A 13,859-nucleotide genomic window follows, 5' to 3' on the forward strand; every position below is an offset into this window, starting at 1 on the left:
GCCATCCATGGATTCTGTCAGTGTTTTGATCTGTTCACCATCAACATTGCGTGCAGCAGCAACCACAGCCTCCCAGACACTGTTCAGAGAGGTGTACTGTTTTCCCTCCTTGTAAATCTCACATTTGATGATGGACCACAGGTTCTCAATGGGGTTCAGATCAGGTGAACAAGGAGGCCATGTCATTAGATTTTCTTCTTTTATACCCTTTCTTGCCAGCCACGATGTGGAGTACTTGGACGCGTGTGATGGAGCATTGTCCTGCATGAAAATCATGTTTTTCTTGAAGGATGCAGACTACTTCCTGTACCACTGCTTGAAGAATGTGTCTTCCAGAAACTGGCAGTAGGACTGGGAGTTGAGCTTGACTCCATCCTCAACCCGAAAAGGCCCCACAAGCTCATCTTTGATGATACCAGCCCAAACCAGTACTCCACCTCCACCTTGCTGGCGTCTGAGTCGGACTGGAGCTCTCTGCCCTTTACCAATCCAGCCACGGGCCCATCCATCTGGCCCATCAAGACTCACTCTCATTTCATCAGTCCATAAAACCTTAGAAAAATCAGTCTTGAGATATTTCTTGGCCCAGTCTTGACGTTTCAGCTTGTGTGTCTTGTTCAGTGGTGGTCGTCTTTCAGCCTTTCTTACCTTGGCCATGTCTCTGAGTATTGCACACCTTGTGCTTTTGGGCACTCCAGTGATGTTGCAGCTCTGAAATATGGCCAAACTGGTGGCAAGTGGCATCTTGGCAGCTGCACGCTTGACTTTTCTCAGTTCATGGGCAGTTATTTTGCGCCTTGGTTTTTCCACACGCTTCTTGCGACCCTGTTGACTATTTTGAATGAAACGCTTGATTGTTCGATGATCACGCTTCAGAAGCTTTGCAATTTTAAGAGTGCTGCATCCCTCTGCAAGATATCTCACTATTTTTGACTTTTCTGAGCCTGTCAAGTCCTTCTTTTGACCCATTTTGCCAAAGGAAAGGAAGTTACCTAATAATTATGCACACCTGATATAGGGTGTTGATGTCATTAGACCACACCCCTTCTCATTACAGAGATGCACATCACCTAATATGCTTAATTGGTAGTAGGCTTTCGAGCCTATACAGCTTGGAGTAAGACAACATGCATAAAGAGGATGATGTGGTCAAAATACTCATTTGCCTAATAATTCTGCACTCCCTGTAATAGGAATAAATTAGAAAGTTGCTCAAAATTTCATGCTCTATCTGAATCACGAAAGAAAAAAATTAGGGTTCAGTGTCCCTTTAATGTTCCTTTAAGATTATCAGTGACAATTATAGGGCTAACTTCCATAAGAATCCTTGGATGTATTAGGATAATTCTTGCCTGTTTTTCTACCATTTTGAGCCTAAGTTTATAAGCGTCTTCAAGATAAATTTGTATAAGGAAAGTAAGTTCAAAGAAAATTACTGCATATATAATGAGTGCCAGTCAAAGTCTTTTATTGCGTGATAGGGAAAAAGCTCTCTGCTGGCTGATCTATCAAGTAAGATTATGCGGTAACCAATTAGTAGTCAGTCTGCAAAGCATGGGGCAAAAAGGTCACTTTTTTCTTGTATGCCCTCTGCTGCATCATATCATTAATGGGCAGAACAGCTAGGCCTTCAGCTGAAGTCATCATATATGTTACAGAGTAAATATGCTAATCGCTTTTCTTTAGATTGTTGTTTTTTTAAACAAGCGATAAAACCCCCTTTTTTTTAGTAACTATAAAACATTCACTGGTTTTAAGTAAGAAGTCAAATTATATTGTCTTGTCAAGAAAATTTAGGGAAGCAGTGAGGTTGATGCATTCATTAGCACAGATTTGTTGTGCTTGTGGAACTGTTTAAACCTTGTGCATGTGTCTTTATTTGACAGCTAAGGAGCAATGTATGGGCAACTGTGAACAGGCTATCATTTTAATAATGTTGTCAATCATTTACCAAGAATTTAAAAAAAGATAAAAACATTTCTGAATGTTAATTGGCAACAAGCAATGAGACAGAATGATCTATACAAGGTGTTGCAAACCTTTTATACAAATGGCCATATAGTAAATATTGTATTCTTTGTGAGCCAAGAAGCAAAATCAAGGATATTATATAGGTTCCTAGTGTTCTCCACAGAAAGTTTTGCCAGCCGGGTAGCATTATAAAGTAGCCAGATGGGTACAGAATAATACTCACATTATTAAGGTATAGATTAGAAGTGGAGCCTAACTGATAGTGCAGGGAAGGTAAGCCTTAGCACACAATCTGGTAATACAACTGGACAGTAAAAAAGATTTAAAGGGAAAGTATACACCAATTGTCATATAACTGCATGTAATAGACACTACTATAAAAAATAATATGCAAAGATACTGATCTAAAAATCCAGTATAAAACCGTTTAAAAACTTACTTAGAAGCTTCAAGTTTAGCTTTGTTAAAAAGGTAGCTGGAACACCCACTGCAAGTGGGGAAAAACAGACACTCCCCCCTTCCCCTGCATATGAAAAGACCTATTACACAAACAGGAGCAAGCTGGAGTAGGTATACGTCGGTATTCTCCTAAAACTTTGGGGCATGGTTAGGAGTCTGAAAATCAATGTTATTTAAAAATAAGCAAAACTATACTTTAAAAAAAAACAAAAACAAAAAAAACCTGTATGGGCTATATAAATAGATCATATACAAAAGATTTATGCAAAGTAAAATCTAGTGTATAATGTCCCTTTAACAGAGAATCTTAATGCATTGTTTTAGCTCGCTCCACACTTTGAATGAATAGTGCAGGATTATTATTATTATTATACTTTATTTATGAAGCGCCAACATATTCTGCAGCGCTGTCTATGGGTACAATTCATTTAAATAAAACAATGATAAAAAACTTGTAGGAGACAGGACAAAATTTACAAACACATACAGGAGGAATTGAGGGCCCTATTTCCATGGGAACTTACAATCTAGAAGGGTAGGAGGTTGAGAAACAGGAGGTGAGGACTGCAAGATTGAGAAAGATGTTAAAGTGAAAGTAAATCCTAGCGTTTTTCAAACGCTAGGATTTACTATTGAAACAAATAAACAGCACTTTCATTCATGAAGTATAAGATACTTCATGTAGAAAGCTCCTTTATTTGATTCAACCGATCGCTGCTCTTAGCTCCTACAGCAGCCCACGGCTATTGGCTAAGAGGTTTTACTTTCACTTTAATGTAGAGTTAGATGAGGGAAATGTTGTTAGGTAAGTGAAATTAATTTATTATTGAGTTGGGAGGTAGGCTTCTCTGAACAGAAAAGTCTTCAGGGAACATTTAAAGGAAGAAAGATTAGGGCAAAGCCTGACAGCACGAGGGAGAGTGTTCCAGAGGGTAGGTGCTGCACGACAGAAGTCCTGCAGTCTAGCATGAGAAGAGGTGATAGGAGCAAGTCATTGTTGGATCTTAGTGGACGGGCTGGAGTTCACTTGTTGATTAGAGAGGACAGGTAGAGGGGAGCGGCGTTGGTGAGAGCTTTGTATGTAAGGGTAAGAATTTTGAATTTAATTCTGCTGTGAATGGGGAGCCCATGAAGGGACTCGCAGAGAGGTACAGCAGATACAGAGCGACGGGAAAGGTGGATCAGCCTGGCAGAGGCATTTAGAATGGTGGTGGACAGCAATCACCCCGATCGGATAAGACCTGTTAGCGAACGATTGGTTGCGAATGTGTAGGGGGCAGCATTGCAAAAGCATTTCTCGATGTGCAGTGGACATGATCCACTACAGTGGATCATGTCCGCCCGCACAATGATAAATCAACCCCTATGTGATCAGGTTTGCGCGGGAGTGGGGAGTTCTTAAGACCGCTGCTCCTTAACTCGTCCGCCACCTTATCGCTCGGGCGCAAACGTTTGCGCTCCACTTGTAATCTAGCCCAATGTGTTTAACCATTGTAAATGGATTAAGCACAAAGTATTGCTCAGGAACTGCATCATATTGCCGCTTGTGAGCAGGAGAAGGCCAGTGATTGGCTGATACATTGCTCACATAGCAAACAAGGAGCACTAATATTAAAAAAATGACATTCTCAAACAGATTAGAGCATGTCATGTTTGCTTTAGAATGTGCCTTATTGTTTTATCCTTCTCTAATCTTTCATCTCCTTGAATTTACTGTGCTCCCCCCATGTGGTAGGTTAATTGAAGACTATGTTTTATGTATGTTATTTCTTTCCTCAAGGCTCCTCCTCATAAAATCTCCATACATTTTTTAAACTGCAAGCATCTATTCCTGCTGTTTCTGCATGCCCAGCCACCTCTCTCTTGTATGACATCACTGTAAGCTGTTTTTAACAGAACCCAAGGGAAATGTGTTGCAGAAACAGAAGTTATAAAAGAATAATTTATGAGTATGGTTGGGCCATGAAAAGCAATAGGGATAATATAAATTACTTAGCCTCTATATTATTTTATGAAATCCATTTTGCAAAGTCTCTAAAAGTGCTAGACTAGTTTATAGCCGTTTGATTACACAGTTTGTAAATCCTTTAGGAAATAAATGTTCCCAATATTATACATTTTGTTAATAAATGTAAGAAAAGCTGAAGGAATAACACATTTGAAAATACTCGGATGATGTTGGTCCCAGTAACTGAACTTCCATTGGTGCAGCAGGTGCAGTGGTACCAGGGTCCTGTGGGGGGGGGGGCAGTAGCAGTCAGTCTATAAATAGGCATGTGCCTTTGTGGTAATTATCTGTCTATAGATACTCAACATCATTATATTGCGCAGCATACTCATCTATGCAGCATGTTCACTATTAGTGTATATATATTCCTTCATTATACAGCACAGCTTATTCATCAGAGTATTTATACAGAGCAGTGTATAGTGTAAAGAAACACACATTGTTTGTGACGGACTCCAGCTACCCTGACTGGGTAGCTCTGCCAAAAGGGTCCTTCCTGTACCAGGAACTTGTAGCTATAGAGCGGTGCAAGTGATTTTAGCAAGAGCCCACCCTAATAACCAGACAAGACCAGTATTAAGGTGAAACACAAACAGACTTTATTGGGAAAAACACACTGCTTTTATACACATTGGCCATCTTGATAAAAGCCTTATCTGATCCCAAAATTCCCACCATTCCTGCCCCTCCAGACAGGCTGGCGCCGTTTCGGGTTGATTCCGAGGGAGCGGTGGCTATTCCCAGGTAACGTTGGAGAGCTACGGGCCCCAAGGTGTCACAGTCCAAAAAGCGACATGATCCATCGCTGGGGCCCGTAGCGGCAGCTGATCAAAGGTACATCGGGTCAGTCAGTGGTAGAAGTGGTAGAGGGGGGCGGCAAACCCCCGAGTTCCCGAAATGAGCTCCCTCCTGGCAATCACCCCAATCTTTGCCCTTCATAGGAAGTACAAATCCCCAAAAGAGTGGAGTTCTGGGGCAAAGGGCCTCTGGATCCCTAGCGAACCAAGCCGGCAAGTAGTTCCACAAGCCTGACTCTTCTGAAAGGGGCCAAGCGGCCAGAAATCAGCTCTTTCAGTGACAAAGTACAAGCAGTGTAAAAACAAGTGAAAGGGGGTTGTGGCACAAAGTAATCCAATATTGAGGGAGGGTGGCCTTGGCAGCTTGGTATCCGTGACATGTGTTGTACAGCACATGCTTACTTTCCGTGTATAAATACTCAGTATCATTATAATGTGCAGCATATTCATTATCTGTGTGTTTTGTATACACACACATTATATATGTATATATACTCAAAGTCATTATACAGAGAAGCATGTATATTATTACTATTGATTATTACTGCATTACCTTCGAGGGGGCCTAAAAACATGGTGAGAGAGTCTATGATCCATTATGCATGGGATTCAACTTCTGACATCTAGGCTACTTTACCTCCAGTCACCATAGAAATTATAGAGTCTAGACCAGGTCCAAATAAAATCTTTCCCTGAAAACGAAGAGATGATATTCTAGATTTGAAACCATGTTAGCCGACTAAGATTTGAGCCACAAAGCTCTTTTTGTCAAAACTGATAATGCCATGTTTTTGGAATTGATTCTGATAATGTTTACAATGGCATCAAAGATGAATGCATTTGCTGATCTAAGGAGTTTCAAACAATGTTGAAAATCTTCATCAATAGAATCATCTGAAATCTATTCAGATAAATTATTACGCAAAGAGTTAAGGCTGTTGCCACGCAAGCAATACTAAGGGGTCGATTTATCAAGCTGCGGAGGACAAGGGCGCACATATGCGCCCCTGTCCACCGCAGCACGCCTCTGGCGGTTTGAATTCCGCTGCCGGAATTCAGCATTGCACACGAGCGCTATTTTGCACTTGCTTGCAATCCCACCTCCTGCCTGCACACAGCCAATCACACACGGGTAGGAACTGAAATTCATCATCTAAGAGGTGGCGAAAGGTTAGGGAAGCAGCTGTCTGATGACCACTGCTTGTTAAATACGGACAGTAGGGGAACGAAGCCTGCCAAAGGCTTTGATAAATTGACCCCTAATAGATGGTTTAAACAAATAACCCACTTGAAGGAAAGCCTTTCTGTGGAAAGACTCTAATTTTCTGTCCATGAGTCCTTTAAAGGAAGTGCCATCCTCTAAAGGAATAGTAGAACGTTTAGCCAAGGTGGAAATTGCGCCATCTACCTTTGGGATTGTTTCCCAAAGCTTTGCACTAGCAGTAGGTAAAGAAAAGATCATATTAAATTCAGAAGTAGGGTTAAAAGGAAGACCAGGCTTGGTAATAATTTCAGTTATTGCCTCTCTAATAGGAAAAACCTCTTAAGATTTTACCGAAGGTTTGAAAATGAAATCCAATTGTTTAATGTATTTTTCTTCTGAAGGCTTAGATTCCTGTACATCTAAGGTACATCTAAGGTACAGTACATAAAACCTCCTTTAAAAGAGTTCTAAGATTTTCAATCTTAAACATGGAGGCGAAATCAGCATCTTGATCAGCAACAGACTCCTGATCGATCATCAGAAAGTACTTCATCATCAGAAGACGGTTCTGTGGTATTGGAGTCTAGTCTGAAAGTAACTGTTTTGCAGGTCTGATCTTAATAGATGTCGCCAGCATCTCAGGCACAGTAGAGCGCACATAATCTTTCAATCCTGGAGCAAAATTTGAAGAACTCCCCTTTACAGTACAAACAGAAGAAGGACAGATTCCTTAAGAAGCAAGGACAGCATTTGACTGGTTAGAATGTATAATTCATATGAATTACATAGTTAAACTGGTGGAGTAATAGGAATTATTTTACAAATTTACACTGGAACAAATGATCACAGGATGTACCTTCTAAGGATCTAAGGTAAATAAAGTAGATAATGAAATAGCAGACAGCAAATACTCAATGATAAATGTACTGTATATGTATCTTAGTAGCAGACAGGACAAATATAAATTAGCAGTGACTTAAACATTAAAGTCTGAGAATAAAACAGGTAAAATAACAGAGAATGCAATAAATATAAATACACACCAATACATTTAGACAATAAACACTGGCTTTTGAAAACTTAGGAAGTTTACCCCTTCTGAGAGATCACGGAGCAAAATAAGTGTGTTCAAATAAAACCCGGAACGCTGACACACTAAAATAGAGACGAGCTTTTAGCACAAGGCAGGGGGAAAAAATGAACCACTGTGTTGCTGAATCAATTTTTTTTGCTGTAATACTTTGTCATAGAATGAAGAGATCTAACCCAATACGGGAGCGTGCCATGGTAGCAAGGATAGACTTTTTCTTACTGCGTACAAGAAGCCGGTGTGTGCTATCACATACATGAAGTAAAAATCGAAAAAAAGGAAATAGTGCAGGTGCTAAAAAGGATCTGTGTTTGACAGGGAGCACGCTAAGAAATGAAAAGAACGGGCACAAGATAAATATAGAAAACAAAATAATTTTGTTAAGTTTACAAATAAATAGTGTGCATTCAATAAATATGCCCCCACTGTCCCCCAACAGTCTCCATAAACACATAGACAATAAGACACCTAGAGTGAAAATATCTGCTATAAATTAACTCCCTTGGTTATGATGTATCATGACAAGTGTACCTGCTAATACCTGTGGGCTATGTGTGTGCCAATGCGAACATACCTGAAGAGCACCCAATCCACTGTGCTTACCAACTGCAGAAATGACTGCTTGAGTATATCGATGACCCAACAGGAGGCGGCTAAGGGACCTGTCACGAAAAACACCTGTGGTAGGCTTGTGACTAACTCCACACAGGGAGTCATTGCGTCACTACCCCATACTTCAAACTTCCATCTGTCTCTCAGTAGTAGCTGTCTGAAGGGAAAAAATGGGCCTCAAATCAGTCTGAGGACCCCTCTCCACAAAGAATCTTAAAAAAAAACAACTAAATTCTTCACCTTCCTCCTGGGAGGAAAATATTAGACTGGCATATTAGTAAGGTGAAAGGGATGAAGTGCTCTTTAAAGTTTTGGGAATCTTTGCCTCCTCCTAGTGGCCAAGAGTGAAATCCCATTAGTAATAAATCATGGACTCTCACCACCTTATAAAAGAAAAAAAAATTTCACCAGGGACCTCTGTTGAGTAGGTCTGCTACTGGTTGGGCCCTGTCTATACACCCCATTGTATCACACTTATAGGAGCGGGGTTAGGGGTTTGGAGCTCAGATGTAGAGGTGTCTGACTTAAGTATCCCTGATAAATTAAAAGTTAACCCTTTTAGGCATTATGGCAGACATAAAAAAAACAAGTTTATTGAACTGATATACTAATCAGCAGAAGACACATGACTCGGACGCTGTGCAACAGAAGACACAGGACTTAGATACTGTGCAGCAGCATCCAAGGACTTGGATGCTGTGTCACAGGACTTGGATGTTGTGTAGCGGGAGACACAGGAATTGGATGCTGGGTCACAAGACTTAGATGTTGTGTAGCAGGAGTGACTGCACTGGAGCCTTGGACAGGAGGAATACCCTCACCATGCCTTGAGCAGGAAAGCATTCACTGGAGCATGGTCTGTGCCTTGGCCGATAAACGTACACTGAAACAGTGTCTGTTCTTTGACAGATGAGCATATTCTGGAACAGGGTGTGTGCCTTGGCATGTAAGTGTACACTGGAACAGAAAGGGGAGTTAACCACAATATCAGGGCAGGGAGGAGACTGTGAAGCAGACTTTTATAATCTGACTAATGAGCGAACTACCTGCAGCTGGCAGGTAGGAGGAGCTTAAGAGCAAGGCCAATGCTGACAGAAGATCTAAAGAATGGTCAGTGTATTCAGAGCCTTAAAGTGGCTCAAAGACAAAGTAAATGGCTACAAACCAGGAGACCCAAGTTCAATCCCAGGCATGGGTGTGACACATTTGTTGTGCACTTGTGAAATCTTCCTTTTTATTTTCTCAATGCTATTGTATTAAATATGTATAAATGTATATCAAAGTATAAAGTGTTGACTTAAAGGAACATACTTATTAAATGTTGAATCACTTTGAAAGTGTTACAGAACATCTGTAAAATGCTGACTATAAAATATCACATGAACATCTATATGTAAAAAAACGAAGATATTTTACTCAAAATTTCCCCTCTAGTCACATTCTATTGTAACATCCTAATCAGGATGCATGCCCCATTACTTGCAAGGGAGTGTGCATCTACCATGTGCAGGCACAGTCACTTTATTTCTCTCTTCAGATTAAAGTGAATGTAAACTTCCATGAATTAGTGCCCGTTTTTTAAAAAAAACTATTAAAAACATGGGCACTTTAATTCATGAAAATTTACATTGCAGTGTATTTTTACAAATACTTACCTTTCTCTTCAGCAACGCAAGATAGGCAATCCCCGCCCGCTTCTCATGCTGTACTTACACAGCAATGATGAACCCGGCTTCCTCCAATAATGGCGTGGCCTCTTGAGATGGACTCTCTGGGGGGGAAGTCATGATTGGAGGAAGCCGGTTTCCTCATTTGTGACGTAAGTACAGAGGAGCTGCAGACGGGGGACCGGCAATCCGGCTTTGCGAAAGAGAAAGGTAAGTATTTGTAAAAATGCGCTTCAGTGTAAACTTTCATGAATGAAAGTGCCCCTGTTTTTACATTAACTTTAATGAAGTTTAATGAAATAGCATGAAATCACAGTAAAGCAAAGTGTGAACTCAGCACTGATGAAGCTGGTTGGCTGTTTGTTTTCTTACCATGAATATGATGACATTTTGAGGTAAAATAGCTTCCTTTTTTACCTAGAGATATTTTTCCAGCTATTCTTCATCACATTCAAGTGATTTATCAAATGGGTAACATGTTTCTGGGTAACAGATTTGTGGGCTTTGCTATCCTGAATGATGAGTTTCCTGTTACATGAATTCTGATTTTTTTTTTGAAAATTAAAGGGATAGTCTAGTCAAAATTTAACTTTCATAATTTAGATAGAGCATGCAGTTTTAAGCAACTTTCTAATTTACTCCTGTTATCAATTTGTGTTTGTTCTCTTGGTATCTTTATTTGAAAAAGCAAGACTGTAAGCATAGGAGCCGGCCCATATTTGGCTGAACCAAAAATGGCCCGGCTCCTAAGCTTACATTCTTGCTTCTTCAAATAAAGATACCAAGAGAACAAAGAAAAATTGATAATAGAAGTAAATTAGAAAGTTTCTTAAAATTGCATGCTCTATCTAAATCATGAAAGTTTAATTTTGACTAGACTATCCCTTTAAAGAAATTGAAGGTGACTATCATTAATATGAAAGAGCAGCATTGAAACATGAACATTAACAGGGAGCATCTTGTCAACCAATAAGCTTTGCCTGGAAGTCCCTACTATCCAGTCAGCAGTAGTAGGAAGTATCTATTATCCAATGAGCATTATTAGGAAATACACAACTGACACTGTTCAATTTAATTTTTTAACATCTTTTACTTCACATTTTTTTTAGGCATAAAAGCAGTCCCAACACATTTACATACTGTTCTTTAATATGAAAAATAGGAATGAGTACAACATCCCTTTAAGCCCATACTTGGCAGAGGGATGTGCCCAGAAGGCTTAGTATTACTGAATTCTAACTAGTGGCAATATGGGCACCTCCTCCACACTCACCTGAATCTGGCAAAACCGGTTAGGTGACATAACAGAGAAAAGAGAGAGAGCACAAAATTTGAGGCTGGAAATATCAGTATGGGCATGAGAGATTGGCGCAAATTACATAGGGTCTTATGCAACAGTGTTATACAAAGGGGATGTATACAACATCATTACTGAGAGAGATGGTGCTGCACTCAGCACATCAGGGGATATATAATATAAATCAATAGGACGAGTTTTATGGAGAAATTGCATGGAGTAAAGGTGGTGTTTTATATACAGGTAATGTAGTCATAGGACAATGTCATATGTATTAACTAGAGGAGTTATAGGGATATGGGACATATGGAAGTATTGGTTATTAAGAGGGTGTATGGAGTTAGGGGTTATATGAAGAAGTAGGTTATATAGAGGAACAGGGGGATTACAGGAAGGGTTATTTTAGGTTATATACATATACTTATTTATTTATATATATAGAAACTAATATGAGCTACAAATTAAGATGATGTGATTTGATTATGTGATTATACACACACACTAGGATATACTGTGCTCTTATAAGAAATGTAAACGTATTCTTGACTATTATTCTGTATGTGGAAAGGAGTTCATTTCACAGAACATCTCCCTCTCTCTGTCTCCCAGATCTCGAGGAGCCTTAGGGTATTTTTGGAGCTTCAGTGCTAAGGACTCCCCTATTTCTCCCTCAGGCCTATTCCTTTCCCTGTTCATATCTCATCCCTACGCGCCCACTTCTGTTGTTATATTTCTGTGTCATCCTGTGTAAAGTTAAACAGATAACATAAAGGATTAGCTTGCAGGGGATGTAGATACTATGGTAATAATCACTAAAGTGCTACAATATATATCTATCTATCATCTATATATCAATCTATCTAATTAAATATCTATCTAATTAACTATCTATCAATCTATCTATGTAACTATCTATCTATTTAACTATCTATCTGTCATTTATCATCTATTGTTCTTACATGAAATGACAAACCTCCTGCAGTGTATAGTGCTGTAACTGCAGTATACATTTAACATTGCAGGTTGATTCAGCTTCATCTCACAACCTGCTATGCAGGGATGCCCTGTGTGTGTGGAGAATTATTCATTTCCCATGGTAGCGGGTGGCAGATAATTGAGAACAGTGCTGAATTTCTATCTAATTAGGTGTGACCACCTAAATGCAGATTATGCGTACAGACGTGTACAGTGCAGGATTGTATCTAAGGTACAGTGACGTCCTAACTGCAGAATTTGACAAGAGGTTTAGACAGTGTTGCGTTGCTAATAATGGGTGACCTCCTGACTGAATTGTATCAGGAGCAGTTCAGAACCTGCTGAGTTTCTATTTATTATTGTATGACTTCCTAACTTCAGATTTTCAGAACAGGCTCAGACAGTGCTATACATTTTTCTTATGTAGGGGGAGCAGATTACTACAGGCTATCAGGACAGGCGTAGACATATATTTTGTTGGGTGACCTCTTTCTCACTTATTTCCTTGACAGACTGAGCAGTCACCATGACAACAGAACTGGGGACGGACACTGGGCTTCATCCAGATCCAGAAGCGCCTGCTCAAGATGGGGTTCATAATCCTGTTATACAACCTCAAGAAAACCCACACACTCCTGCTAATAATGTAGAGAGGTCAGCTGCCAATGAGAACCAACGGAGGCCTGCAGAGGTGAGTGGGTAAAGAATAGTAGTTCTCTGGAATAGTAATGTATTTTATCATAATTTGTTCATAATCATAATATGCACATTTCAGAGAAAAATTTGCCCAAAATACTGGATAATTTTTAGCAGTTTTGCTATCACTCCATTTAAACAGAAATCATTTTGCTATTACTCCATTTAAACAGAAATAGAGCTTTTTTTATTTACCTATCAAAACTATATATATTTGATGTCTGAGGAAGGGGATACTTTGTCCCCAAAACGTCACTACTTTCACAGTAAAATATTTTTTTTGGAAAGACCAGCGAGTGCCAGTTTTGTGTTTAGCTATATTTGATTTTAAGTAGATAACCCAAGGCATTGGTCTAGACCCATTTTGGTATACTTCATGCCACCAATTCGCCTCCAAATGCGATCATATAAAAAAATTGTTAACTTTTTCATAAACGTTCAGTTTTTCACTGAAATTATTTACATTTTTGTGCAGTCATGACACAAATGGTTGTAAAAGCTTCTCTGGGATTCTTTTTGTTCCGAAAAAGCAGAAATGCACGACTTTGCCTTTGGTTTTTGGTAATTAGAATGTTGCTAATTGCAGCTGTGCACCACACTTCTGAAATTTCCAGCAGCCAAGGGGTTAGTCAGTTATCTGGTAAGGGTAATATTATTGTAATGTAGGGATTACTTTCCCACCTGACACCTCCCACCACCCTGATCCATCCCAAACAGCTCCCCACCCACACTTCACACCATCATCTTAGGTACTGGCAGACAGTTTGCCAGTATGCTGTTTATGTGTTTTTTTATTATTATTATTTTTTTCTTTTCTTCTAGCAATGTAGGATCCACCCTCAACCCTCCCTGATCTCTCGCAAACAGCTCTCTAGCCATCCCCGTTCCACTAGTGGCAGCCATCTTTGGTACTGACAGCTTTCTGCCAGTACTCAGTTTTCATTGATTTTTTATTTGCTTTATTCATTAAAAGGATGGAAAGGTCAAAATCAAAATGTGCATAAACATGTTTCAATTTGAAAAAGAAGCACATTTGCAGTATACTTCAGTTAGTAAAAATGCTTCTAGTAAAAGTTATTACTG

General features: G+C 39.6%; 1 protein-coding gene across 4 annotated transcripts in view; it reads left to right on the forward strand.

The window, feature by feature from the left end:
* Window positions 1–13,859, forward strand: part of EPB41L1 (erythrocyte membrane protein band 4.1 like 1) — a 418,010-nt gene that overhangs the window by 224,664 nt on the left and 179,487 nt on the right. For all 4 annotated transcript variants that reach the window (XM_053715999.1, XM_053715997.1, XM_053715935.1 and 1 more), the window contains exon 3: window positions 12,593–12,771. In XM_053715999.1, coding sequence (XP_053571974.1) covers window positions 12,607–12,771 — 165 coding nt within the window. In that variant the 5' untranslated portion in view covers window positions 12,593–12,606. The remainder of the gene's footprint in view (window positions 1–12,592; window positions 12,772–13,859) is intronic.

This window comes from Bombina bombina, chromosome 1 (assembly GCF_027579735.1).
Source record: "Bombina bombina isolate aBomBom1 chromosome 1, aBomBom1.pri, whole genome shotgun sequence".
NCBI classification, from domain to species: domain Eukaryota; kingdom Metazoa; phylum Chordata; class Amphibia; order Anura; family Bombinatoridae; genus Bombina; species Bombina bombina.